Raw genomic sequence first — 27,481 nt, forward strand, 5'->3', positions numbered from 1 at the left:
CCTCCATAAATTTTTCCCTAAAAAAATTGTGAAAGGAGAGAAATCTGTTGTGTACTATATAGCTGAAAAACTCATCTGTGGTAATCGTGTCTACATGGCCATTTTGCAGGTGGCAAGAACAGATTCTATCACCTGACCATTAAAAACAAGCCTTTGGTTATGCAATACCTACTTTCTTGGCCTATATGGAATTTGATACCTGTAAAAAGATTTTTCATGGAAAAAATGATCTGCTTTATTTCCTTTCTGGGGGTCCTAAGACTGAAAAGCTTCCATTACACAAATTGTGTCAGGTGGTGCGTTTTGCTCGTATTAAAAATAAAGACAAACTGAGATTATATTGTTAAATTATGTGAATGGGCTACTTTTGAATGGTAAAGAAAATTCTAGATTATATTAAATTTTTTACTTAAGGATGAAAAAATGACTAGAATCAAAATAACGCTGTCTCTAAATGTTTCCATTTAGTTTGGTATCTAGAATCATTTAGATGACACATTCCCATCTTTGGCAATTATTTTTTCCATTTGGTTTCTAGATCTGTGCTGTTCAATATAGTAGCCACTAGCTGCATGGGGCTATTTAAAATCAAATTAATTATAGGAATGAAATTTATTTATTTATTTTTTTAAATTTTTTGTTTTTGCAGTAACATTGGTTTATAACATTGTAAAAATTTCAGGTGTACATCATTATCCTTTTATTTCTGCATAGATGACATCATGTTCACCACCCAAATACTAATTACAACCCATCACCACACACATGTGCCGAATTATCCCTTTCGGCCTCCTCTCTGCCCCCTTCCCCTCTGGTAACCACCAATCCAATCTCTGTCCCTATTTGTTTGTTTATTGTTGTTATTATCTACTACTTAATGAAGGAAATCATACGGTATTTGACCTTCTCCCTCTGACTTATTTCACTTTGCATAATGCCCTTGATGTCCATCCATGTTGTCACAAATGGCTGGATTTCATCATTTCTTATGGCTGAGTAGTACTCCATTGTGTATATATACCACATCTTCTTTATCCATTCATCCCTTGATGGGCACTTAGGTTGCTTCCAAGTCTTGGCTATTGTGAATAACGCTGCAATGAACACAAGGGTGCATGTACCTTTACGCATTGGTGTTTTCAGGTTCTTTGGATAAATACCCAGCAGTGGAATAGCTGGATCATGTGGTAGTTCTATCCTTGATTTTTTGAAGAATCTTCGTACTGTTTTCCATACTGGCTGCACCAGTTTGCACTCCCACCAGCAGTGTATGAGAGTTCCCTTCTCTCTACATCCTCTCCAGCACATGTTGTTTCCTGTCTTGTTAATTATAGCCATTCTGATGGGGGTGAGGTGATATCTCATTGTAGTTTTGATTTGCATTTCCCTGATAGTTAATGGTTTTGAACATCTTTTCATGTGTCTGTTGCCATCTGTATATCTTCTTTGGAGAAATGTCTGTTCAGGTCTTTTGCCCATTTTTTAATTGGGTTGGTAGTTTTTTTGTTGTTGAGATGCATGAGTTCTTTATATATTTTGGAGATTAAGCCCATATCAGATGTATGGTTTGCAAATATCTTCTCCCAATTGTTAGGTTGTCTTTTCATTTTGTTGATGGTTTCCTTTGTTGTGCAGAAGCTTTTTAGTTTGATGTAGTCCCATTTGTTTATTTTTTCTATTGTTTCTCTTGCCCGGTCAGACATGGTGCTTGAAAATATGTTGCTAAGCCGATGTCGAAGAGTGTACTGCCTATGTTTTCTTCTAGAAGTTTCATAGTTTCAGGTCTTACATTCAAGTCCTTAATCCATTTGGAGTTAACTTTTGTGTATGGTGTAAGGTAAGGGTCTACTTTCATTTTTTTGCACGTGCCTGTCCAGTTTTCCCAACACCATTTGTTGAAGAGACTTTCTTTTCTCCATTGTATGTTCTTGGCTCCTTTGTCAAAGATTAGCTGTCCATAGATGTGTAGGTTTATTTCTGGGCTTTCGATTCTATTCCATTGATCTGTGTGTCTGTTTTTGTTCCACTACCATGCTGTTTTGGTTACTATAGCTTTGTAGTATATTTTGAAATCAGGGAGTGTGATACCTCCAGCTTTGTTCTTTTTCTCAGGATTCCTTTAGCTATTCGGGGTCTTTTGTTGTTCCATATAAATTTTAGGATTCTTTGTTGTATTTCTGTGAAAAATGTTGTTGAAACTTTGATAGGGATTGCATTGAATCTATAGATGGCTTTAGGAAGTATGGACATCTTAACTATGTTAATTCTTCCAATCCAAGAGCACGGAATATCTTTCCATTTCTTTGTGTCTTCTTCAATTTCTTTCAGAAATGTTTTATAGTTTTCCGTGTACAGCTCTTTTACCTCTTTGGTTAAGTTTATTCCTAGGTATTTTATTCTTTTTGTTGCAATTGTAAATGGGATGGTATTCTTAATTTCTCTTTCTGCTACTTCGTTGTTAGTGTATAGAAATGCAACTGATTTTTGCCTGTTGATTTTGTATCCTGCAACTTTACCATATTCGTTTATTACTTCTAAAAGTTTTCTGGTGGATTCTTTAGGGTTTTCTATATATAAAATCATGTCATCTGCAAATAGTGAGAGTTTCACTTCTTCCTTTCCAATTTGCATCCCTTTTATTTCTTTCTCTTGCCTGATTGCTCTGGCTAGGACTTCCAGTACTATGTTAAATAGGAGTGGTGACAGTGGGCATCCTTGTCTGGTTCCTGTTCTTAGAGGGATAGCTTTCAGTTTTTCACCATTGAGGATGATATTAGCTATGGGTTTCTCATATATGGCCTTTATTATGTTGAGGTACTTTCCTTCTATACCCATTTTATTCAGAGTTTTTATCATAAATGGATGCTGTATCTTGTCAAATGCTTTCTCTGAATCTATTGAGATGATCATGTGATTTTTATGCTTCATTTTATTAATGTGGTGTATCACGTTGATTGATTTGCCAATGTTAAACCATCGCTGCATACCTGGAATAAATCCCGCTTGATCATGGTGTATAATCTTTTTAACGTATTGTTGTATGCGATTTGCTAGTATTTTGTTGAGGAGGAATGAAATTTAAAATTCACTTCCTCAGTCACATTAGCCACATTTCAAGTAGTCAATAGCCACATGTGGCTAATGGCTATTTTATTGAACAGAGCAGGTATAGAACGTTTCTGTTATCACAGAAAGTTTTATTAGCATAGATCTAGATGATTATCTTGTATAGAAAGAACATATTGTGATTCAGATTTCCATGCTACTCATCATTTTTATTAATTCTACAAACATTTGCTGAAGCGCTTACTATGTATCGAGTGTATGCCAGGCACAAAGAATATCAAGACAAAAAAGAAGGTAGCCAAGTCAAGTGGTAGAGACAGTCATGTGAAACATGGTTGCAGTGCAACATGAGTTCTCCAGAGAGAGGAGAGCAAAGGGTAATCAAAGCAGAAAGAATCAGACTGGCAAATGCATGAATGCTGTGGTGTGTTTGGGAAACTCTGGGTGACTTATTTGGCCCCAAACAAATGAGATAAAGGACTAGAAAGATATGCTGAGGCCAGATCATGAAAGACTACAATTATATCAGTTAGGTTGCTTTCAGCTGGAAGAAAACTCAATTGAAACTGGCTTGAAAAACAATGATAGTATATTGGTTGTGCAATGGAAAAAATCCAGGACTACACTCTACCGTGATGAGCAATTATGACTCAACTAGGGTTCTGGCTGCATTGATCTGTGACTCTCTCAGCTCTGCCATTTTGTTCTAGCTTTATCCCCATTACAAATAAGATGGTTGTTATAGTTTCAAGTTTCATGTACATATATGGCAATCTTTGTGTGAAGAGAAGCAGGATCTCCCTGGAGCTCTCTCTCAAGATTGATGAAACCTCTTTTCTAGACACCCTCAACAAATTTCCCCTTACATCTCATTAGCCTGAGTGAGGTTACAGGTCCATTTTCTGAACCAACCCCTGTGGCCTGAGGTATGCCGTGTACTGATTTGTTCAGAAACTCCAGATCTAAGCCAATCACTGGCCAGGGAGTAAGAGTGCACTTAGATCTGTAAGTGCTTTTCCCTAGTGCTCGAGTGAGATCATCTCCCAAGGCGCAGTGACCAGTGAAGAAGAGAGACCCTCCGAATGATAATCCAGATAATTACCAAGAGATGGAGGAATGGATGTTAGGAACTAAGCATCCTGAGAAGAGCATGGCTTCAGGAGTCAGACAGACCTGAGTTGGTGTCCTCTCCCCACTACCACTGAGTAGTGAGCCTTTACGTAACTGAGCCTTGGTTCCCAAATAGGGAGACTAATGGTCATTGTCTTTTGCTCTGTTGTGAGATGTAAATAGTTAATACCGGAAGGGCACTTAGAATAGTGCCTGGACCATGACAAGGGTTTGGCAAATATTAGCTTTATTATCATTATTCAAATATGAGATTTTGAGCTTTATCTTTTAGGGGTCAGCGCTCCATTGAAGGTCTTTTTTGTTTTCTGACAGCTAGATGATTTCCTACCACTTAAATAATAATAGTAAAACAGTACTCAAGTGATGGAAAGATAGAAAGATGGAAAATGGGATAGATAATTGTTGGGTCAGCAATGAGTTTATTAGTTAAGTAATTGCAACAGAAACCATACTATCTGGCCCTTTACAGAAGAAGTTTGCCAAATCCTGGAATACAGGATCAGAAAAATGCCTTCTGACACAGAACATCTAAACATGTTAGACAAAATATGTTTTTATAAAATAATCTTAAAGCATAGCTGAGCTAGAGACAAAGCTAGAGCAGAGGCCACCATGAAAAATTAGCCACCTGGAAATTCTCAATAATCTTGGAGAGGACCTTGAATTGGGGGTGTAATCAGTCATAACTTAAATAAGGTTCAAGGAGACCCAAGCTGACTATGGATTAAAAAGGCAAAGTAGAATTTCTTTATGGGTTTTGTTAGTATAAAACACAAAATAATTGGCTTTTTACTTTGACTAATCCAAAACATACCCATCAATTGGTCATCTTCAATGCAGAGATAACTAAACTGGAGCTTGATGGTGACTTTAAAACCAAGAAAAACCCAACCAGAAGCCATTTGCCAAATTCTGAATACTTAGGACTCTCCATTTCTAGCCCAGCAGATATCTTCCAATTGTAATTTTTTTTTTTTTTTGTGAGGAGATCAGCCCTGTGCTAACATCCGCCAATCCTCCTCTTTTTTTGCTGAGGAAGACGGGGCCCTGGGCTAACATCTGTGCCCATCTTCCTCCATTTTATATGGGACGCCGCCACAGCATGGCTTGCCAAGCAGTGCGTCGGTGCGCGCCCGGGATCCGAACCAGCGAACCCCGGGCCGCCGCAGCGGAGCGCGCACACTTAACCGCTTGCGCCACCGGCCCGGCCCCTTCCAATTGTAATTTTAAAACCTCTTCTCCAAATCTTTCAAGATGGCCCCACTTGTATCAAGTGCAGCATACAAAGTTAGCTTTCTGTGAGCAATCAGTCTTATCTACCCACCCCTTTGCTAAGCCTTCCTTCGCATAAGCTCCTAAATTCAACCTCAGAATAAAACATATTTTTCTTTTGTCATTAAAAGTCTATCTTCTGCCTCAAAGAGACTTTGCTGTCATAGTAAAACTATTGAAGATATACGTGAGTGTTTTAAAACAGAACAATTGATCAAAATGCTCAAGAAATTTAAATGTGGAAATTTCTTCTTAAGTCTCTATCTATTTCTGGTTCTGTAGCAAAGGCATTAATTGTATTTCCATAAATTTTTTACTTACGTGGTCAGATAGAACCACGCAAAATGAACAGAGCCAGGACTTCTACCTAAAAGAAGAATGATGTAGTTTAATATTTTTGCAACATTTATTTTAAAAATGAAAATATTCCATAGGAAGTCTAATTTTCCTCTATTTGGTTAGAATTTGGAGAGTAAAACTGTAAGCTGGTTATTCCAAACACGTGGGTCACCAGAACCCGCTCTCCAATTTAGGGTTATAATTAAAGGAACATACTCATAAAACTTTGATTTCCTAGTAATTCTATCTGCTTTTATGCTTTCCTAATTTCAGATTTAGTGAGAGTAAGAGAGTCTTAGGTTTGGCAAATAATATACCATTTGCTCAAATGTATTGGATTTGCCAAAACCAATAACATATTTATTATCCCAATTTTTTCCCTTTAACTTTTAAATCTAAAACCTTTTCGTTGTCATTATTCTAATGTGTCACCACTGTGTCTTGTGCATTTGGCACAGTGCTTGACACTTAGTAGGTAATCAACCAAATTTGTTGAATGAACAAGTTTAATGCATTCCAGCTTCTCAGTGGTCTTGTCTGGGTCCAGGCCAGCTTTACTTCTACTGGATGGCCTCTCTCATCCTTGGCTTTTGCTTCAACAGAAGAACTTTCCTGTCTGGGTTCGCGTTTCCTCTGGTAGGCCTCAATTCTGCAAATATTTATGAAATATCTCCTACAAATCAAGGCCCAGTCTACATTCTACCACTTAACTTAATTCTGACATAGAGTTATGTAAGTGCAGGCATACCTTATTCCTAAGTAGGCCTGCTGTCGCTTTTAAGCAGTATTTCCCTCTAGCCACACACAGTAATGCATCAATTCTAACTCACCTTAAGTAACACAGTGTTCTTCATAGTGGACTAATCATATCAGGTATCTGAAGCTTGGAAGTTTTTCTTTAAGACATAATAAATAAAAATGTTACTAGTTTGCCTGTGATTCCCACTACATCCCTAGGAAATACGGTCAAGAGAACATCTGCTTTGTCTATCAAAACTCGTGCATCTGCTTCATTCCTTTCCTTTCCTGGTACAGACAGCTACCACCTCTCACTTCCTGTTTCTGTGTTTCAGGGGGAGACAATTAAGTGGGAGATGCTTTGGAAAGAAGGATATTTTTAATCCATTGGCCACATAGAGCTGAGGCTCAAGAATCAGAAGAGAGGATCAGTTTCCTCACATATGACTAGTTTCTTAACTATTTTCAGGGCACTTAAAGGAACATATCAAGGGAAGGAAAGGTGTCTGAATTAATGGCAGATTCTTGAGGACTTTCTCACAAAGATCATTAAAGTGGCACTCTGAGAAAACATCCAGAGACACACATAAATAATGTCCAAACACATTGACTGTAGTATTATTTATAGTAGCAAACACTGGAATCAATCTGAATATTCCACAATAGAGGAATGATTCAATAAACAATAATATATACATGTGTTAGACAAGTATGCAGGCATTAAAACTCACATTTTATCGAATATTAAACGACGTGAGAAAATGCTTGTAATACATTCAGTGCAAAAAAAAAAAGTCATAAAATCATAATCTCAAGTAATGGCCCTAAATGCTAATGGGATCTTGAATCAATTTTATCTTTTGGCACTTCCAAATTTTCAAATTATAATTATAATGAGCGTGTTTACTTTTATGGTGAGGAAAATAGCACCCCTTTCACAGTGAAAAATAAGAACCGTGACCTTTTTCCAAAGTTTTCCAAATACAATTACATTGAACGTGTTTTACTTTTATAGTGGGGGAAAAAAACCCACTTTTTAAAACAGTAAATAAATAAGGCAGCAAAGCAATCATGAAATTTCCAAAATTATGTCAGTAGGTATAAGTTCAGTTGATTTTTAGTTTTGAAACTGTTTATCAAAATTAAATAGTTTGACTTATTTTTTTATTAGTAATATGATTTCAAGTATTCAACATTGTTTCTTTTTTTTTTTTGGTGTGGAAGATTAGCCCTGAGCTAATATCTGTTGCCAATCCTCCTCCTTTTGCTGAGGAAGATTGGCCCTGGACTAACATCCGTGCCCATCCTCCTCTACTTTATATGTGGGACACCTGCCACAGCACCACTTGATAAGTTGTGTGGAGGTCCTTGCCCAGGATCCGAACCTGAGAACCCCTGGCTGCTGCACGAACCTCACCAGTATGGCACCAGGCTGGCCCCCTCAACGTTGCTTTTAAAAAATCTCCTAGTCTCTTTCACAAAATCTGAGAAGCTTCTAAGGAAAGTAAGCTGGATTTCACGTGTTGAAATGTGAACGTGCTCACCATGCACCCATGCTATTCAGCTGTGGGTCCCCAGGGGGCCCAAGCTGGCTGCCTAGTCCTTACATTTGAAAAATGCCCTCATTTAATTATGAACCAACCAGCTTTCCATTGTAGCAAAAACAATTTTAGATAGAGAAATTGGTATTTTACTTATTTTGCTATCTTGAATATGGCTTTGCTTAACAAGACATGACAATTATCCGCCCCACTATAACAGATAATTGCAAATGAATCATTGAGTTGTGAAGTTCAAATAAATGTTGAGAGCATTTTGAGGTTCTTTAGTGCCTTAAAGATGTTTCTTTTTACAACAATCGTATCCATTTATCATCTTAAATTGGTCACAATCTACTTTGAATCTTTAAGAAAATCGTAGGAAGACAATATCCATACCTAAAAAATAAAACTCCAAGTAGTTGAAATTATATTAAGAGTGAGGTAGTTAATTAAGAGTGATTGTGAGAATTTAAAAAATGTTTCATTGAGAGAATACCAAAAATGGTTGGGCTTTTCCTATTAAGCTATAGTGATCAGATAAAGAAAGGGTTACAATGAGATTATGCTGGGTTTGGAATGCATCATCTGAGAAGAACAGGCAAAATTCAGGGTTTCTAGGGAGGGGCAATCCTGTATGATGTCACCAGGAAGTGGATTTATAAACCAAGGCAGAGTTTGGCAGGTTGCACTGGATATTTCAAATCAACTTCTCAGGAAAAATGTGAATAACTCAATAAGCCCTAATTTGCCCCTGAGTTAAATCAACTTTGAAATACCCTGGAGACCTTTTCGTAATGAATCACACAGGGTCACACTCTGGGCCCTCAGTTCACAGAATTGATTAGGTTTAAGACGATAGAAGAGAGTAACATTTTATAAAATAGTTTCTTGAATCTTTTTGCAAGACTGTCACTGTTTGCCAGTTTCTAGAAGACATTAGATAAATTAATCCCTAAGAGGAAAAATAATGCATTTAAACAAATGAACTTTAAACTAAAAAATTTACTTTGACCCAAATAACACCTGCAAAGAAATGGCCAACCATCTGACCTTGTTGTGTATTAAGAAGTGCCCAATAGAAATGTTAATTTTGTTTTATGTAAAAGTTCCTTGTTAATTTTCAAAGACTCTTTCACAAGGAAAAAAAGCGTTTTCACGTTTGGTCCAGGCTATCCTGTGTAAAATCTTGTTCTCAACTTCTGAAAATGAATTTCTGATTGACATTAATGATTCTGTTAAATCTCTATATAAGGCAAAAGCAAGTGGAAACAAAAGTTTGTTTTTTAAATTCCCAATGCAGGTTTTGTTCCATTACTACGTTTTATTTTTTCTAAGAAATTAATTATCCCACCAAAAGCAAGAGGCTTCTATAAACTTGAGACAACTAAAGGGAATATAATCTTGCCAGGAATTTAAGTTTCCTATGATTAACAAACACACCCTTTTAAAAGAGTGTAACAGGTCTTTAGTTTGACAGTTACTCAACTCAGATTAGTTGAAGCATGTTAAGCCTCTTCCCTATGGGCAATTTCCTTTCTTTTAAGGAAACAAAAACTAAAGAAATTGATTTAGTCCTGGGGATATACTAACAGTCCCAGAAACAGAAGCAATTTATTTTCTCAATCTCTTATTTTCATTTATCATCCCATTCACTAGTTACTTCAATCACTGGCGTGATTTCACATGTCGAGCTTCTTTCTTTCCTTTAAACTTTCTTCCAGTCACATCAAGTCTTTCTCACAGCTTCAAGTTGCCCGTACTTATTTCACTCCAAAAGTCAACAAGCCACAGGACTCGACATGACTCTGGAATATATTCGGTTTTCACAGGGATCTGGATCACATGGTATAATCAGAAACCTTGGGATGACCCAACACACACACACAGACACACAAACACATACACATAGAGCTGTCTGATTAGCAGCCTTTAAAAATGGAGTCTTGTTGTGGATGCGGAAAGGTAGTTTCACTATTACTAAGAACCTATTAAGTGGCAGGCACTATGCTAGGCATCTGATTTTCATTACCCTATTTAATCTCACAAAACTCTGTGGTATCCTATATCGCTACCACACAGGTGAGAAATTAATCCAAGAAAGTTGTCACCTATCCAAGGAAATGCCATGGAAGTGACAAAAAGCAGAATTTAAATGCAGTTCTCTTATCTCCAGAGCCCATGTTTTCCCCAGTGCATTGCATTGCCTCCCCTAAGAAACTGCTCCCTCTACACTCTGATTACCATGTGCTGCTCTCCAGTTAGTATTTCTCCCAATGATGACAACTTCATTAGGAAGGTAAAACTATGGCCGCTTCCGGATTAGTATCATCACTTTTCCCATCTGTTAGCATGGATAATGCAAAGATGCCACCTGTTCTGCTGGAGAGTAGAAATAATCTTAAGACTCATCTCCATCTTCCTAGGTACCCTAGCTCCTTTCTGGCCCAGACACTTATTCTCAAAGAACTCTGTGAAAATGACCTTGGGGAACAAAGATAACAAGATGAAGAATTGAACATTGTGTCATCTTTAGCATTTATTATAGATTCTTATGCAAAGTGAACTGAAATTTTTTTAATGCAAAATTGTTTTTAAGAATAGCAGAAAATAACTGCATCATTAGTTTTCTGAGATCACAGAATGAGATAGTCCAGGGATTGGCATTGTAGGTAAATATGCAGATGAAAACACTGAGGCCCCAAGAGGTAACGTGCCCCAGTCACGCAGCTAATAAATGGCAGAAGTAGGATTCAAAGCCAGGCCTTCTGACTCCAAAGAGACAGAGATCTTTACAGCACACCAATGGCTCTCACCCTCAGTGTGTATCAGACTCACTAGAGAGCTTGTACAAAGTGCGGATGCCCAAGCTTCAACTCAGAACTGTTGAGTCAGAATCTCCAGAGTTTTCCTGAGTCAGAAGGTCTGAGGTTTTTGTTTTTTGATTTTTAAACAACTTCCCAGGCAAAATGCCAAACGCCAAAGTTTGATAACCAGGCTATTACACCATACCGCCTCTGGTCCTATAGAAATGACCCTCACTAAAGCAATAGAACTTCTAGGTTAATCCTCTATATCTTATGGCAGTTATTAGTGAACTAGCAAAATCCTAACCTTTTGTAAGTTTTTGTGATTCTTTACACTGTTTTTTGCCTTAATTTACACGTACTTGTTTATGTTTAATTGTTCTCAACTTAGATTATATCTTTTCTTAGTAAGCCTTTCTTATTCAGATTCTAAATTGCAGAATTCGTTGATTTGCTTTTACTCAGCATTCTAAAATTTCTCTGATAAATATTATAGGCTCTTTAGGACACCAGATATTCCACAGAGATTGCCCTTTAGTTTAAGCAACTTTAACTTTTTTTCCCAAAGTAAAAATATTAAGCAAATTTTGGTGGGTTATTGGAACTAAATGATATAGTAATATTTGAAGAGATGGACTCAGTAAACTGAATAAAGATCAAAGACTCTCATGATTATTAAAGATACGATTATTTTCAATGATCTCCAGGAAGTAGTGACCAAATCTCCTGTGGATACCTCCCAAGTGAGGTCATGTGGATAACAAGTCGATTGCAGAAGTCCAAGTTCAAGACCTCTCCATTGTTTCAAAAGCATAACATAAATGTCATGCCCCCATCTCTTGCCCAATTCCTGCTTCTAATAAAAAGGCGGTCTTAGTGTCTGGCTGCAGAAGTCATGCCCAAGGAGTTTACTGAATCCAAAAATTTCTCTTTCTGGTTTTGTCATTCTGCTGAATTTTCTCACTCAGGATTTGCAAAGTTTCTCTCTTGCCTCTGGGCTATAAATAACTATTGTCATAAATAGAATAGTCTCTCGTGTTTAAAAACAAATTGAGAGAGAAATATTTGCCTATGTAATATCAAATCAGTGGAACACTCCTAGACTTTCCGAGAGAAATGTAGAGGTTTGTTATTAGTTTGAAATGCTTAGTTCTCCTCCCAGCTGTTATCTGTCAGTGACCATGGACAGTCCTGCTCCCATCAAGAGTACTGTTTCATAAAATGGAAAAGCAGCAGTCCCTCTGCTTGAGTTTTCGTAAATGGCTGTAGTTACTCAACTCTACCTTCTCGGTCCTATGCCATTAAAGAAAGAATATATGAGAAGGAATATGATAAACCCTTAGAATCTAAAATAATTATATGAAGTTCGTTATTGGTGGACCTTCAATGAAATTTTTGAAATTATATTTTTTCTTCACTCATTTTTAATCCATCTATTTTTTCTTACCTTTAATTAATGTCTCGTATTAGCAAAAGAAAAAAAAGAACTGGTGTCTACTGAGATCCATTTGCCTCATTTCATCTGTCCTTCATTCTTGTTATTATTACAAAAGAAGGGAGTCTGCTCTGAGGCTTTCCAGCTCCTTGACAGTTAATACCCAGGACCCAAGGGAACACTTTGTGTCTTGTTTTAGTAGTAAATATCTGCTGTCTCTCATCCCACCAATGAAGAAGAGTGAGTAACCAAACAACTTCAGGAATCAAGCTCCCATTTACAGTTCTATTACTCTTCTTACAGTAGTTAATTTCAATTCAACAAGCAAAATTGGAGTCTTTTCAATGAACTGGGTGCTGTCGAGCATAAAGATAAACAAGAATCAAGGAGTTTACAAACCAGAGGGGAAAATTTAAGAATTTTCAGAGTCAGTGTTTCTTCAAGTATGGTACCCAGACCGTCAGACCTATCTGTGTGGCTGGTTAAGAAATACAATTTCTGGGGCCGGCCCTGTGGCTTAGTGGTTGAGTGCACGCGCTCCGCTGCTAGTGGCCCGGGTTCGGATCCCGGGCATGCACCGACGCACCGCTTCTCCAGCCACGCTGGGGCCATGTCCCACATACAGCAACTAGGGGGATGTGCAGCTATGACATGCAACTATCTACTGGGGCTTTGGGGGAAAATAAATAAATAAAATCTTTAAAAAAAAAATACAATTTCTGGGTTACATACCAAACCTGCTGAATCAAGATCTCTGAGAGTGGAGTAAGGAAATCATTTTAACTGGTTCCCAGATATTTTGTATGCCTACACAGTTTGAAAAACACTCATGTCTTATAACTGCCCTGGGCAGTTACAGAGAGAAATCAATCATACACAGTTGTTCAGCAGCAGTTATCCATGTTAACACTCCAACTAGAAAAGTTCTCATCTTCTGATCAGTTAAAATCAACTAGAGAACTTGATGTGAAATGCAAACTCCTGGCTATGCCTCAGTAATTTCTTATTTAGAAGGTATGGGATGGGGTCCAGGAATATACATTTTTAATATGCATCCTAGTGATTCCAATGCAGTTCGCTTGGAAGATAACACTTTAAAAAGCACTGGTCTGTTGGCTGGCAGTTGGCTGTAGTCTCTAGCATTCTATAAATAGAATGGATGTGAAAGATCCATAGAATGGAATAGAAAGGATGTGGCAACATTTAAAGAGTATTAGTTTGTTAGAAGCTATAGCAGTATGGTGAGACTCCAGACACGGAAAGTCATATTATTAGGAATGGGTAATAGAGTAAACTGAGACTCTTATTTAGCACTGTAGTTGGAATTGATGCAGCCAATTCATTGATTTTATTTTGGCTGACCATAATCAATACCATCTGGATCAGAAAACTCATATTTTTTTTTAATTGCACTATGTTCATTCAGATATGCTCTCTCATTTGAAAATATAAATCAATAAATAGAATGTAGATTGGGACATTATTTCCATAATAGTAATTATCTCCTAAAATAGGAATAGCTGTAAATCGGTATCTTGGTGCTGTTCAACATCGATCAGGTTGTCTGAAGGTAGAATATGGTATAACAGTGTTCTTTGCCTTTAAAGTCGCCAAAACCAAAGGCAAAAGATAATCTATGTATGGCACCATACATCATATGTGAGGAACCCCGTTGCTAGAAGGGTGGACACTGACGTCATCCTCCACTTCTTGCTCTCAAGCAGCCAGAAATTATCACAGGCCAGAGTCAAAGACTCCACAGAATCCTAAATAAATTTCCCATGAGTAAAATCTATCACTCAGACTCAAAAAAGATCCTTCTACAAATTCAACTAATAACAGAGAGAGAAATTGTACAAATTTTAGATAAACATATCAAAAAATATCCAATATGTGTTTGTTGTACAATTAACATGAACTACAAGAAGGAAAACATTTGACTATGAAAGCAAATATTTTTCAGGCTATGATTCATCAAGATTAGAAGAGCTGTTAAATATCATTCTGGAAGAGCCAGAATGACCTTTGTTGAGAATGTCTCTCAGATGCTTTATCAACCTTCTCAATCCCAGACATCAAAAAAGTACTGAGGATTGACCTAACTTCCAAATTATTTTCAGAATTATAGTAACACCCCATTGACCCTATAGTGCAGAAAAATGGTACCTCAGAGACAGAAGTATATTAACTTGCCAGGACAATATATGGATTCAACTCTCTTCCACAGTCACTCTTACTGAATTCCCAGGATGGCCTCTGAACATGGTCTTGCCTATTACAAATGAGAGATGATTTCTCTGACTATCTGAGGTCAACTTCTTAGTGCCTAATAAAAAAGCCCGGGGTAGCTCTCTAATGGAGAGAAGAAGCCTGCTACTAAGGATTGAGGAAATAATGAAAATTCGTCTGTGGTTAAAGGGGAGAAGAGGGCTGTCTCTGCCACTTCACTATGATTAAAACCACAGATTTATTTTCTCTCCTCTTAACCTTTCTAAACATTTAGCCTTACTTTCCTTTTCCTCACTGTTAACATACCATGCCAATATTACAGTAAAATTCCATTTTATCAAAATAGGTTGGAACCAAGATCATTTTATTAAAATCATATTTTCTGAGAAAATGGAAAATACCAATTTAATCTAAGAACTTCCATGTGAAGGGGAAAGTAGAGACTCCGATCCATCTGAATAATTGTAATAAAAGCTAAAACTGCCACCACCTCTTTCTTTTTTCTTGTATAAATTAGAATATTAAAAAAATCAATTAAAATCCCATAAAAAGTACATGAGCTCATGTAATTCTCTTACTAGAAAATAACTGCCATTTATGTTAGAATGAGATTATATAAAATTTTTATTTGTTTTACTTCTTAAAAATTTGCTTGATTTATTATTTATTTTCCAATTATGTTTGTGCTGCTAAAATGTCTCGTTGATCTGGGCCAGTTAAACAAATTGTTTCCAACCTGTGCTCATGAGCCCTCCTTTGTAAAGGCTGGTAATTTGTAAAGGCTGTGTAAATGCTGGTAATTTTGCACTGAAAACAATATTTCCCAGTGAAAAATGGAAAGTCACCATGTATAAACACGAAGCTGCCTTACAGGGGACAAAAGATGGAGCAGGATATGAATGACTTACGTTCACTCCTTCACGCCGCAGAAACAGCTCAAAACACGCTCCTTCCTGGTTACTGGAACTGAAGTTCAAATGTTTATCAGATGAAAAGGAGCAGGAATTATACTAAGCTGACTTTGAATTGCATGAAATAAAGCAAATGGCTCTTGAGTAGATGCCTTCTTTGAGTGACATTAGTACACCTAAAATCAGTCTTTGAGAATTATAATGAAACAAGTCAGTGAAAACAAGAACAATGTGATGGTGATGATGATCTCTGTATATTGATTTATATTTATGTTTTAGCTCTTTGAAAAAGTCAAAGAAGTTTGTCCACATGTGCATGAGAAGATCAGAGCTATCTCTGCAGATCTCAATCAGAGCGACTTTGCCATCAGCAAGGAGGACACGCAGGAGCTTCTCTCCCGCACAAACATCGTCTTCCACTGTGCCGCCACTGTACGCTTTGACGACCATCTGAGGTACATTCCCATTTCCCTCTCGTGGCTTCTATGTATACGTGGTGTGCACCCATGTCTGTCTAAGTTTCTTTATGGTTTCTGTTAAAAAACAAAGATGTATTCTCAATGAAAAAAGAATACAAAGGAGTAAAACTTCTTCAAAATCTTACCATCCAGAGATAACCCTTTCATATTGTGAAGAACATCCATTCTGGCATTTCTTTATGCAGCCATAATAAAACAGATTTATGTTCAATTTTACAAAAAAAATGGCATCATATTGAGAATGATGTTTTGCAAGCTGCTCAATTATATTTTTGGATATCTTTCATTGTCAATAAATGTTCTATTATAATTTGTAATGACTACTTGACATTCCATTGTACATAATTGTCTATAATACACTCAACCAGTTCTGTATTGATGGACATTTTTTGGATTGTTCTAGTTTTTCACTATTATAAACAATTCTGAATGAACATCTCTGTGCATATGTTTTTTTTTATACCTTTGGGCGTGTTCCCTTTTGGGTAAGTTCCCAGAAGTAGAATTGTCAGATGCGTACCAGATGTGCCCAGCTTACATTTTGACATGTGATCCTAAATTGCTTTTCCAAAAGGTGGAATCCATTTACACTGTCCCTATGCACATGAATCTCATGTCTGACATGAACAACACTGTATTATAATGTTTTAATTCTATTTAACATTGTCAATATGATAATGCAAATGGCATTGCATGTTTTGATTTTTATTTATTTGATAATTAGAAAGGTTGAAGATGTTTAAATGCTTATTGGCATTTTATTCTTTTGTGAAATGCCTATTCATGTTCCTTACCTATTTTTTTCTTGAAACATTTTTTTCTTGTCAATTTTAAAACTTCTTGGAAGAGTTAGCATATTAACTCTTTTATAAAGTTCAAAATATTTTAATAGTTCATCATTTGTCCTCAATTGTTTTTATTATTTATGCAGTTATTTATAATTTCTTCCAGTATTTTTGTTTTATTTTTACATTTAAATCTCTGACTCATTTAAAATTTATTTAGCTATAAAGAGGAATAGTCAGGAAACTTCTGTAAAAAGAAGAGTAGTGTAGGTGTTAATGTACAGTAACTTTTTAAAACATTTCTAACAGATGGTCACTTCTTAAATGACATTTATTAAATGATTTATTTTCACTCTTTATTTGAAAGGAAACTCTTACAATATATTAAATTCCCATTTTTGAACTCTTTATTTTCTTCCATTAATTAGGCTTTCTCTTCCAGTACCACAGTATTTTAATTACTGTAATTTTTATTTTATTAGGGAAGTATACACACATCATTCTCTTTTTATAGATTTTCCTGACTAGTCTCACTTATTTACATTCTTGATTAAACTTGGAATAATTTTGCCAAGTTTTTAAAAGTGTTGAGAGTTTGATTGGGATTACCTTGAATATGTAGATTCATTTAGAAAAACATATTTAAAACATTGGTTCTTCCTGTCCAAGAACCATATATGTCTTTCTATTTATTCAATTTTTCTGTTCTGACCCTTAATGAAGTTTTATGGTTTTCTTTATATAGAGCCTATTCATTTATTATTAATTTGATATGTTTTTTAAATGTTTGAACGTGTGCTTTTCTTCCATTTTACTCTCTGATTTTTATTTGTATAGTTGCTGTTTTCCAGATATACAATTATATAATCTGAAAGTGATTTTCCTGACTGTCTTTACAATGTTAGATCTGATCATTAGTTTTATTTTCCTCTCTAATGACAAGGCTGGAACTTCAGAGCACTGTGAAGCAGTAGTGGTGTTGTAGACATCGTTCTTGCCCTGACTTGAAAAGCAGTGCTCAACTTTCACCATTAAGCATGATTGTTGTTGTTAGTGCCATGGAGTCGATTCCGACTCCTAGCTTCCCTGTGGACAGCAGAGCAGAACCCTGCCCCGTCTTTTTCTCCATCCTCTCACCTTCTAGCGCTATATCAGACAATAGTTCGCTGCTATTCAAAGGGTTTTCATGGCCAATTTTTTTGGAAGCGGGTGGCCAGGTCCTTCTTCCTAGTCTGTCTAGTCCGAAAGCTCCTCTGAAACCTGTCCACCATGGGTGACTCTGCTGGTATTTGAAATACCAGTGGCATAGCTTTCAGCATTACAGCAACACGCAGCTGCCACAGGATGACAACCGACAGACAAGTGGTGTGGTTCCCTGACCTGGAAATGAACCCTGGATGCTGTGGTGAGAGCGCCAAATCTTAACCACCAGATCTCCCGGGCTGGCTATTAAGCATGATACAGGATAACACATTGATATATATATTTTTTAAAAATTCGATTGGAAATGGATATTGAATGTCATTTTTCAACTTTTCAAAATATATATAGATGATCGTATAGTTTTTCTCTTTTTGAATTAAATTAGATTAATAGGTTTCCTAATATTGTATAAACCATGTATTTCTGGAAAGAACTATTTCATTGTTATCACATATTGTGTTTATGTGGCTTTCTATTCTATTAGCTAAAATTTAGGATTTTGACATCAATTTTCATGTCTGACCTGGACCTTTGCATTAGAAACTTATAATTCTCATTCTATATCCACTGTTGCTCTCCTCCAATTTATTTAAATTTTCCAACTTCTTGAATCGATGCTTAATTTACATATTTTTATTCTTTTCATGGCTGCTTAAGTAGCTTCTTTATAAACTCAGAGGATTGTGATTTTTTTCCTTCCAGTTGTTTGTAGAACCATGACTTCTAAATGCAATATGCACAAATGCTTCAATGAATAAGATTTATGTGCACAGGCTACATCACCCACATATAATACGTTCCAAGTGTCACATAACTGTGTAGTCATGACTCATACTTTTCTTCCTGGTCCTTTGAGGCAGCCACAAAAATCAGATGGCTCTGCCAGTGACTGGAGTAGGTGACGTACAGCAAGGCAGGATGCTGAGTGGTCTCATTGTGTCTCCTTCCGCTTCATCTTCTCTAGACATGCCGTGCAACTAAATGTCACTGCCACCCAGCAGCTCTTGCTTATGGCCAGTCAGATGCCAAAGCTGGAAGCCTTCATACATATCTCTACTGCCTATTCAAATTGTAACCTGAAGCACATCGATGAAGTCATCTATCCATGCCCTGTGGAGCCAAAAAAAATCATCGACTCCATGGAGTAAGTTGGGTCAAAGGAGGGGGTCAAGGGGTGGACAGATTGTTGTTCTCTTTGATTCTTTGTAGCCATTCATTAATGAGGTAACGAAGTGGGACACCCTTGAAACAAAATGCTTTGCAAAGGTGCTAGCTTTAGCTACCCTGTCCTGCTAGTCCCTCCACGTCTAGAGGGATGGATGGGGAATACAGGTGTGCGGATGGGGTAGTACAGGGATAGAAAACCCCCACAGAACAGTTTTGTTAAATAGTTCAGGATTACATGAGGTCCACGGGAATACTTTACATAGAAGTGGTTTCTCACTTCTTAATGAACTCAGCATTGTCACGAGGTAAAGGAAGTACAGTATACAGTATAAAAGTTCAGGAAAACGGTTTTTGAGTCAGACTGACAAGGGTTTGACTTTAGGCTCTGCAGCTTACTGGCTGTGTGACCTTGAGCAAGTTCCTTGACCTCTCTGAGCTTCAGTTCCTTCATTGGTAAAACGGGGCTAACAGTAGCGCCTATCTTATAGTTGTAATGATAAATTGAGTTATATAAAGCAATTATTGCAGTGTTAAGAAGTGTTTAACAGCAGTTAATCAAAAGGTTAATAGAGAAGAGAAATTCCTCCCAGATCTGGCAGAAGGAGTCAGTCTCTTGATCTACTCAGCCGAGATACACTTTTCTTATTGTCCTATTGTGCAGGAGACATAGTGTCTAGCAGTTTTCTCTTCTTGCCAACAAACAGGAACCGCTTTCTTCTTAGGACATGGCCTAGGTCTCAGAATAAGTATGTTTCTGTTTTGTGATTCGTTGTTCTTCTGTTCCATTTACCAAGTTTACCTTGATTTTTTTTCTTTTTTTAACTCCATAAAAAGTATTGCAGTGGAGAAAATAGACTATGTCACAATGAATTTGTCAGATTTTAATTTCATATGAACTGTATTTCTATTTAAGATATACTCTTTGAAATGAAGCCTTACCTAAATCAAGAAGTCATTCCTTTCGGGGCAAACATTTTTATCTCATGCAGCTCTGAGAATAGATATTTTTATCCGTCATTTAAAAATATCCAGGACAAAGAAGAATGAAAGTCATCTAAAGGAACTGGAGGTTACTTAAAGTTGCTAATAAGTGATGATTTGCTTAACTGGTGCAAAGGAACCTTTCAGAGTCCAGAGTTTGTCAGGAGAGTTGGAGAAAAGACACTCTGATGCCCAGAGTTGGTGCAGGCAAGTCGATGTGGAAAGCCCGGGAGCGTTTTCAGGGTGGAATTGGTTTGTCTGTCAGCTGCCCTCTGACCGTGTTGTCTCTGGTACACGCGGTGCTTACGTATCGCTATGCCCAGGAGAGGGAGGGGTAGACCCCCTTTGGTTCCAGACCCCGTCACTGAGATTCCAGAGACTTCCCCCACTGTTGACCTCTGTAACACCTGACAGATGACAGGGCAATCTGAGGCAGCAAAGGAGTCTCTGCGAGTTCCCTGGGGAGAAGAGGTTGGAAACGAAGATTCGGTTCTTCCCCAGTGAGAGGCTGAACCAGGTGCTCCATACCACGGCCTCCCTCCCAAGCTGTGCAGACACTCAAAACCCTGCGAGTTCAAAGAAGAATAAACTCACCTCCCAGAGGAGGAGTTGATTTATCTTCAGGTATTCAGTACTTCCCAAAGTCCCTCGCTATATGTCAACTGGTGAAGGCAGGTCGTTGCTGTGTAATTTATGATCCAACTGTAATTGACATTTGCACAAAACTTACGTCTGTCTGTCATTTACTGCTCTCCAAGGAGAAGAGGTTTTTTAAAAAATACATAGCCAAACAGAAGTAGGAAAGAAATTATATTTGGTCTCAACAAAATACATTTTGAATGCAATTAAGGAACTAAGGTGTTTTTCTAAAACAGCGAAAAAGTCCTATTCAAAATTTTATATTCAGGACCGCCTGTCCAGCCTCATCTCTCTCAGCCCTCCTTACATCTGTGCTGCAGTCACACTGAAGTAATTACTCTTCTCTCTCATTCCTCTCTGCCTTTGCTTATGGTGGTTCTGTTTCTAGAGACTACTTCCACCTCTGTTTCCTCTGGTTAATTCCTACTCAAATGTCAAAGCTCTCCCCTGGAAGTCCTTGGGCTTAGGTGGCCTTCCCCAGTGCTCCCATAGTACCCCATGCTCATCTTTATCGTAGCTCTTAACACAGGTCTTTCTAACTATCTGGTTGTTTATCTATATTGTCCATTAGACAACGAGCTACTCAAAGGAAGAGAATGTCTCTTGATCCCCCTTGCTCTCCAGGCCAGCACATAAGAGGGACTCAAATATTTGCTGAGTGAATGAAGAGCTTTAGACGATCATTGTTTATACTATGCAGGTTGGGATTTTTGTTGTTCTTTGTTTAGACAAAAGCAAGAATAGATGACAGAATTCTATAGTAAGCTAATATTTTGGGATGTGAAGTCTTATGTGAAAAATACCTATATGCCCACATCTTACCCCTGTTTCTGATTGCCCATTTTTTCTTCTTAAACTTCAAATAAAACCTATGTATTGATATGTGACCTAAAGCATAAGCAACAAAATCACAAATAAACAAGTGGGACCCCATCTAAAAAGCTTCTGCATAGCAAAAGAAAGCACACACAAAGTGAAAAGACAACCTTCAGAAAGAGAAAAAATATTTGCAAACCGTGTATCTTTTAAGGGGTCAATATTCAAAATATATAAGGAACTCATACAACTAAACAACAGAAAAGCAAATAACCCAATTAAGAAATAGACAAAGGACTGGAGTAGACATTTCTTCAACAAAGATATACAAGGCCAACAAGTACGTGAAAAGATGCTCAGCATCACTAGTCATTAGGGAAATGCAAATTAAAACCACAATGAGGGGCCGGCCCCGTGGCTTGGTGGTTAAGTGCACGTGCTCCAATGCTGGCGACCCAGGTTCGAATCCCGGACGCGCACCGAGGCACCACTTCTCCGTCCATCCTGAGGCCGAGTCCCACATACAGCAACTAGAAGGATGTGCAGCTATGACATACAACTATCTACTGGGGCTTTGGGGGGAAAAATAAATAAATAAATAAAATCTTAAAAAAAAAAAAATTAAAAAAAAAAAAAACACAATGAGATATCACCTCATGCCTGTTAGAGTGGCCATCATCAAAAAGACAAGAGGGAAATGCTGGTGTGACTCTGGAGAAAAGGGAACCCTTGTGCACTCTCGGTAGGATTGTAAACTGGTACAGCCACTATGGAAAGCAGTATGGAGGATCTTCAAAAAATTAAAAATAAAACTACCATATGATCCAGCAATTCCACTTCTGAGAATATATCCAAAGGAAATGAAAACACTAACTCCAAAAGATATCTGCACCCCCATGTTCATTGCAGCATTATTTACAATAGCAAAGACATGGAAACAACCTAAGTGTTCATCAATGGATGAATGGATTGAGAAGTTTGGAATGTATATATATATATATATATATACAATGGAATACTATTCAACCATAAAAAAGGAGGAAATCCTACCATTTGCAACAACATTGATGAACCTTGAAGGGATTATGCTAAATTAAATAAGTCAGACAGAGAAAGACAAATACTGTATGATCTCACTTATATGTGGAATCTGAAAAAAAGCAAACATGGGGCCAGCTCTGTGGCTTAGCGGTTAAGTGCCCGTGCTCCGCTACTGGCAGCCCAGGTTCGGATCCCTGGCGCGCACCGACGCACCGCTTGTCAGGCCATGCTGAGGTGGCATCCCACACACAGCAACTAGAAGGATGTGCAACTATGACATGCAACTATCTACTAGGGCTTTGGGGAAAAAAAGGAGGAGGATTGGCATTTGATGTTAGCTCAGGGCCGGTCTTCCTCAGCAAAAAGAGGAGGATTGGCATGGATGTTAGCTCAGGGCTGATCTTCCTCACACACACACAAAAAAAAACCCAGCATCAAACTCACAGAAAAAGAGGTCAGACTTGTGGTTACCAGAGGCAGGGTGGTGGGGAGAGTGGGTATTGGAGGAAGGTGGTCAAAAGGTACAAACTTCCAGTCATAAGATAACTAAGTACTAGGGATGTAATATATAGCATGATGACTACAACTAACACTGATATATGATACATGGGAAAGTTAAGAGAGTGAATCCTAGGAGTTCTCATCACAAGCAGAAAACTTTTTTCCTTTTTTCTTTTCTTTTTTTTTTTAAATATCTTACAATTTTATTTGTCAATTATACCTTAATTAAAAAAAAAAGAAAGAAAGCAAGATCTAGGCACTGGATGTGCTTGTTGTCTTTGTGTGTCATTACTTCTCTCAGCTGAAACATTTGCAAGGAAATAGATGAATGCATACTAATTAGTGTATATAAATGCACCAATAAACAATTCTATACGTAACCATGTATGTCCATATTAAGCTAAATATGAGTTCATACTAATATCTCCAACTCTAATCCATTACCACATGGATCATTCTAGCCTCCTCCTTTCTTGTCTCTAACCTCCCACTATAACAGTGAAAAACCTGGCTCCCGCCATCCACCATCCGTTTACATAATTGTTCAATCCCAGTATACATGTATAACAGTATCAGAATTGTTAACCAGTACCCTTGTAGGAAGCAACTTTATCAACAAGAATCCGGTGTTGATATGCAATTTCTTTTGCCTTTAGTCTTACAGATTACACTCATTTCCAAAGTTGCTTCGGACAACAACTTTTTACCACATCCCCTTTGGTGAGATCATTTCATACGTTCATAATACAGTTAGGTTGTTTTGTCACATTCTGAATTCCATCCTAGTGTCTCCAACCTCCTAAATGATGGTTTTAAAGTTTGCATACATTAAGGCTCATTCTTTGTGCTGTTAAGTTCTATGGGTTTTGATAAATGCATAGCCGTGTAAGCACAATTACAGTATCATACAGAATAGTTTCACTACCCTAAAAAAAATCTCCTGGGCACCACCTATTAATCCTTATTCTCTTACGCTGAACTCTTGGCAACCACTGATCTTTTTATCCTTGCTATAGTTTTGCCTTTTTGCAGACTGGTTTCTTTTACGTAGCAGTAGGTATTTAAGATTTTTCCATGTCTTTTTGTGGTTTGATAGTTCATTCCTTTTTATTGCAGAATAATATTCTATTGCATGGATATACAAAAGTTTGTGTATACCTTCACCTATTGAAGAACATTCTGGTTACTTCCAAGTTTGGTGATTATAAATAAAGCTGCTATAAACATTCACATGCCCATGCTTGTGGGGATATAAGTTTTCAAATCAGTTTGGTAAATATCTGGGAGTATGATTTCGGGATTGTCTGGCAAGACTACGTTTGGTTTTGTAAGAAAGTGCCAAACTGTCTTTCAAAATGACTGTCGCATTTTGCATTCCTAGCAGCAATGAATGAGAGTTCCTATTGCTTTACATCCTCATCAGCAATTATTTCAGCTTTTTAAAAAATGTTAGCCATTCTAATAAGTGTATAATGGTATCTTGTTTTAATTTGTAATTCCCTAATGACAAATGTTGTTTAGCATATTTTCATCTGCTTATTTCCTGTCTATGTATCTACTTGGTGAGGTGTCTGTTCAAGTTTTTTGCCCATTTTTTAATTAGGTTGTTTTTTTTCTTATTGTTCACTTTTAAGAGTTCTTTGTGTGTTTGCATATAAGTCCTTTGTCAGATATGTGTTTTGTAAATATTTTTTTCCAGTCTATGGCTTGTCTTTTGATACTGTTAACAGTGTGTTTCACAGAAGATGTTAACTTTAATAAAGTCCAATTTATCATTTTTTTCTTCTATGGATCATGCTTTTAGTGCTGTATTAAAAACTCATTGCCAAATCCAAGATCACCTAGATTTTCTCCTACGTCTTTGTCTACCAGTTTTCCACTTTTGCATTTTACATTTAGGTCTATAATTTATTTTGAGTTAATTTTTATGAAAGATATAAGGTCTATGTCTAGATCTGTGTTTTTGTATATGGATGTCCAATTTTTCCAGCACCATTTGTTGAAAATACTGTCCTTTCTCCATTGAATTACCTTTGCTCCTTTGTCAAAGATCAGTTGATTATATTTGTGTTGGTCTGTTTCTGAGCTCTCTATTCTGTTCCATTGATGTATGTGTCTATTCTTTTGCAATACCATGCTGTCTTCATTCCTGTAGCTTCATAGCAAGCCTTGAAATCAGATAGTGTGAGTTTTCCAAATTTGTTCTCCTTCAATATTGTGGTAGCTGTTCCATCTTTGCCTTTTCATAAAAGTTTAGAAACATTTTGTCAATATCTGCAAAAAAGCTTGCTGGTTTTTTTGTTTTGTTTTGTTTTTTTTGTGAGATCAGTCTGTGCTAACATCTGCCAATCCTCCTCTTCTTTTGCTGAGGAAGACTGGCCCTGGGCTAACATCCGTGCGCATCTTCCTCCACTTTATATGGGACGCCGCCACAGCATGGCTTGCCAAGCAGTGCGTTGGTGCGCGCCCGGGATCCGAACCAGCGAAGCTCGGGCCGCCGCAGTGGAGCCCGCGCACTTAACTGCTTGCAACACCGGGCCGGCCCCTGTGGTTTTTGATTGAGACTGTGTTGAATCTATAAATCAAGTTGGGAAGAATTGACATTTTGACAACATTGAATTTTTCAATTCATGAACATGGAACATCTCTCCATATTTTGATCTTCTTTGATTTCTTTTATCAGAGTTTTATTGCTTTCTGCATATAGATGATGCACATATTTTGTTAGATTTATACGTGTTTCATTTTTTGTGTTGTTGCTTTTGTTTATGGTATTTTTTTTAACTTCAGATTCTAGTTGTTAATTGCTGGATTAAGAAAACAATCGACTTTTTTGTATTAAGCTTGTATCCTGCAGACTTGCTGTATTCAGTTATTAGTTTTGAGAGATTTTTTGTTATTCTCCAGGATTTTCTACATAGACAATCATGTCATCTTTGAACAAAAACAGTTTTATTTCTTCCTTCCCAATTTGCATACCTTTTATTTGCTTTTCTCTCTTATTGCACTAGTTAAGACTTTTAGTATGATGCTGATTATGAATGGTGAGAGGGACCATCCTTATCATGATCTTAGGGGGAAAGTGATCATTTTCTCACAGATAAATTTAATAGCTGCAGGATTTTTGTAGATGCTCTTTATCAAGTTGAGGAAATTACTTTCTATACCTAGTTTGTTGAGAGTTTTTATCATGAATGAGTGTTGGATTTTGTCAAATGCTTTTTCTCTATAAATTGATAAAATCATATGACATTTCTCCTTTAGCCTTTAGATGTGGTAGATTACATTGATTGATTTTTTTTTCTAATTTTTATTTATTGCAGTAACATTGGTTTATAACATTGTATAAATACAGGTGTACATGATTATACTTCTATTTCTGCATAGATTACATCATGTTTACCACTCAAATACCAATTACAACCCATCACCACACACATGTGCCGAATTATACCTTTCGCCCTCCTCCCTCCCCCCGTACCCTCTGGTAACCACCAATCCAATCTCTGTCTCTATGTGTTTGTTTATTATTGTTATTATCTACTACTTAATGAAGGAAATCATACGGTATTTGACCTTCTCCCTTTGACTTATTTCACTTTGCATTATACCCTCAATGTCTATCCATGTTGTCACAAATGGCTGGATTTCATCGTTTCTTATGGTTGAGTAGTATTCCATTGTGTATATATACCACATCTTCTTTATCCATTTGTCCCTTGATGGGCACTTAGGTTGCTTCCAAGTCTTGGCTATTGTGGATAACGCTGCAATGAACACAGGGGTGCATGTATCTTTACAAATTGGTGTTTTCAAGTTCTGTGGATAAATACCCAGCAGTGGGATGGCTGGATCATATGGTAGTTCTATCCTTGATTTTTTGAGGAATCTCCATACTGTTTTCCGTAGTGGCTTCACCAGTTTGCACTCCCACCAGCAGTGTATGAGAGTTCCCTTCTCTCCACATCCTCTCTAACACGTGTTGTTTCCTGTCTTGTTAATTATAGCCATTCTGACGGGCGTGAGGTGATATCTCATTGTAGTTTTGATTTGCATTTCCCTGATAGTTAATGATTTGGAACATCTTTTCATGTGTCTGTTGGCCATCTGTATATCTTCTTTGGAGAAATGTCTGTTCAGGTCTTTTGCCCATTTTTAAATTGGGTTGGTAGTTTTTTTGTTGTTGAGATGCATGAGTTCTTTATATATTTTGGAGATTAAGCCCTTATCAGATGTATGGTTTGCAAATATCTTCTCCCAATTGTTAGGTTGTCTTTTTGTCTTGTTGATGGTTTCCTTTGCTGTGCAGAAGCTTTTTAGTTTGATGTAGTCCCATTTGTTTATTTTTTCTATTGTTTCTCTTGCCCGGTCAGACATGGTGCTTGAAACTATGTTGCTAAGAC

General features: G+C 37.2%; 2 protein-coding genes across 2 annotated transcripts in view; one reads left to right on the plus strand and one right to left on the minus strand.

Moving 5' to 3' along the window:
* LOC131416219 (fatty acyl-CoA reductase 2-like) overlaps positions 1–27,481 on the minus strand; it is a 358,729-nt gene that overhangs the window by 283,081 nt on the left and 48,167 nt on the right. The gene's annotated exons all lie outside the window — the stretch shown is intronic.
* Positions 1–27,481, plus strand: part of LOC131416220 (fatty acyl-CoA reductase 2) — a 77,390-nt gene that overhangs the window by 19,203 nt on the left and 30,706 nt on the right. Inside the window, exons 3-4 of the mRNA XM_058558583.1 lie at positions 15,746–15,921; positions 18,898–19,077. Of these exons, the coding sequence (XP_058414566.1) occupies positions 15,746–15,921; positions 18,898–19,077 (356 nt within the window). The remainder of the gene's footprint in view (positions 1–15,745; positions 15,922–18,897; positions 19,078–27,481) is intronic.

Source organism: Diceros bicornis, chromosome 17, assembly GCF_020826845.1.
Source record: "Diceros bicornis minor isolate mBicDic1 chromosome 17, mDicBic1.mat.cur, whole genome shotgun sequence".
Classification (NCBI taxonomy): Eukaryota; Metazoa; Chordata; class Mammalia; order Perissodactyla; family Rhinocerotidae; genus Diceros; species Diceros bicornis.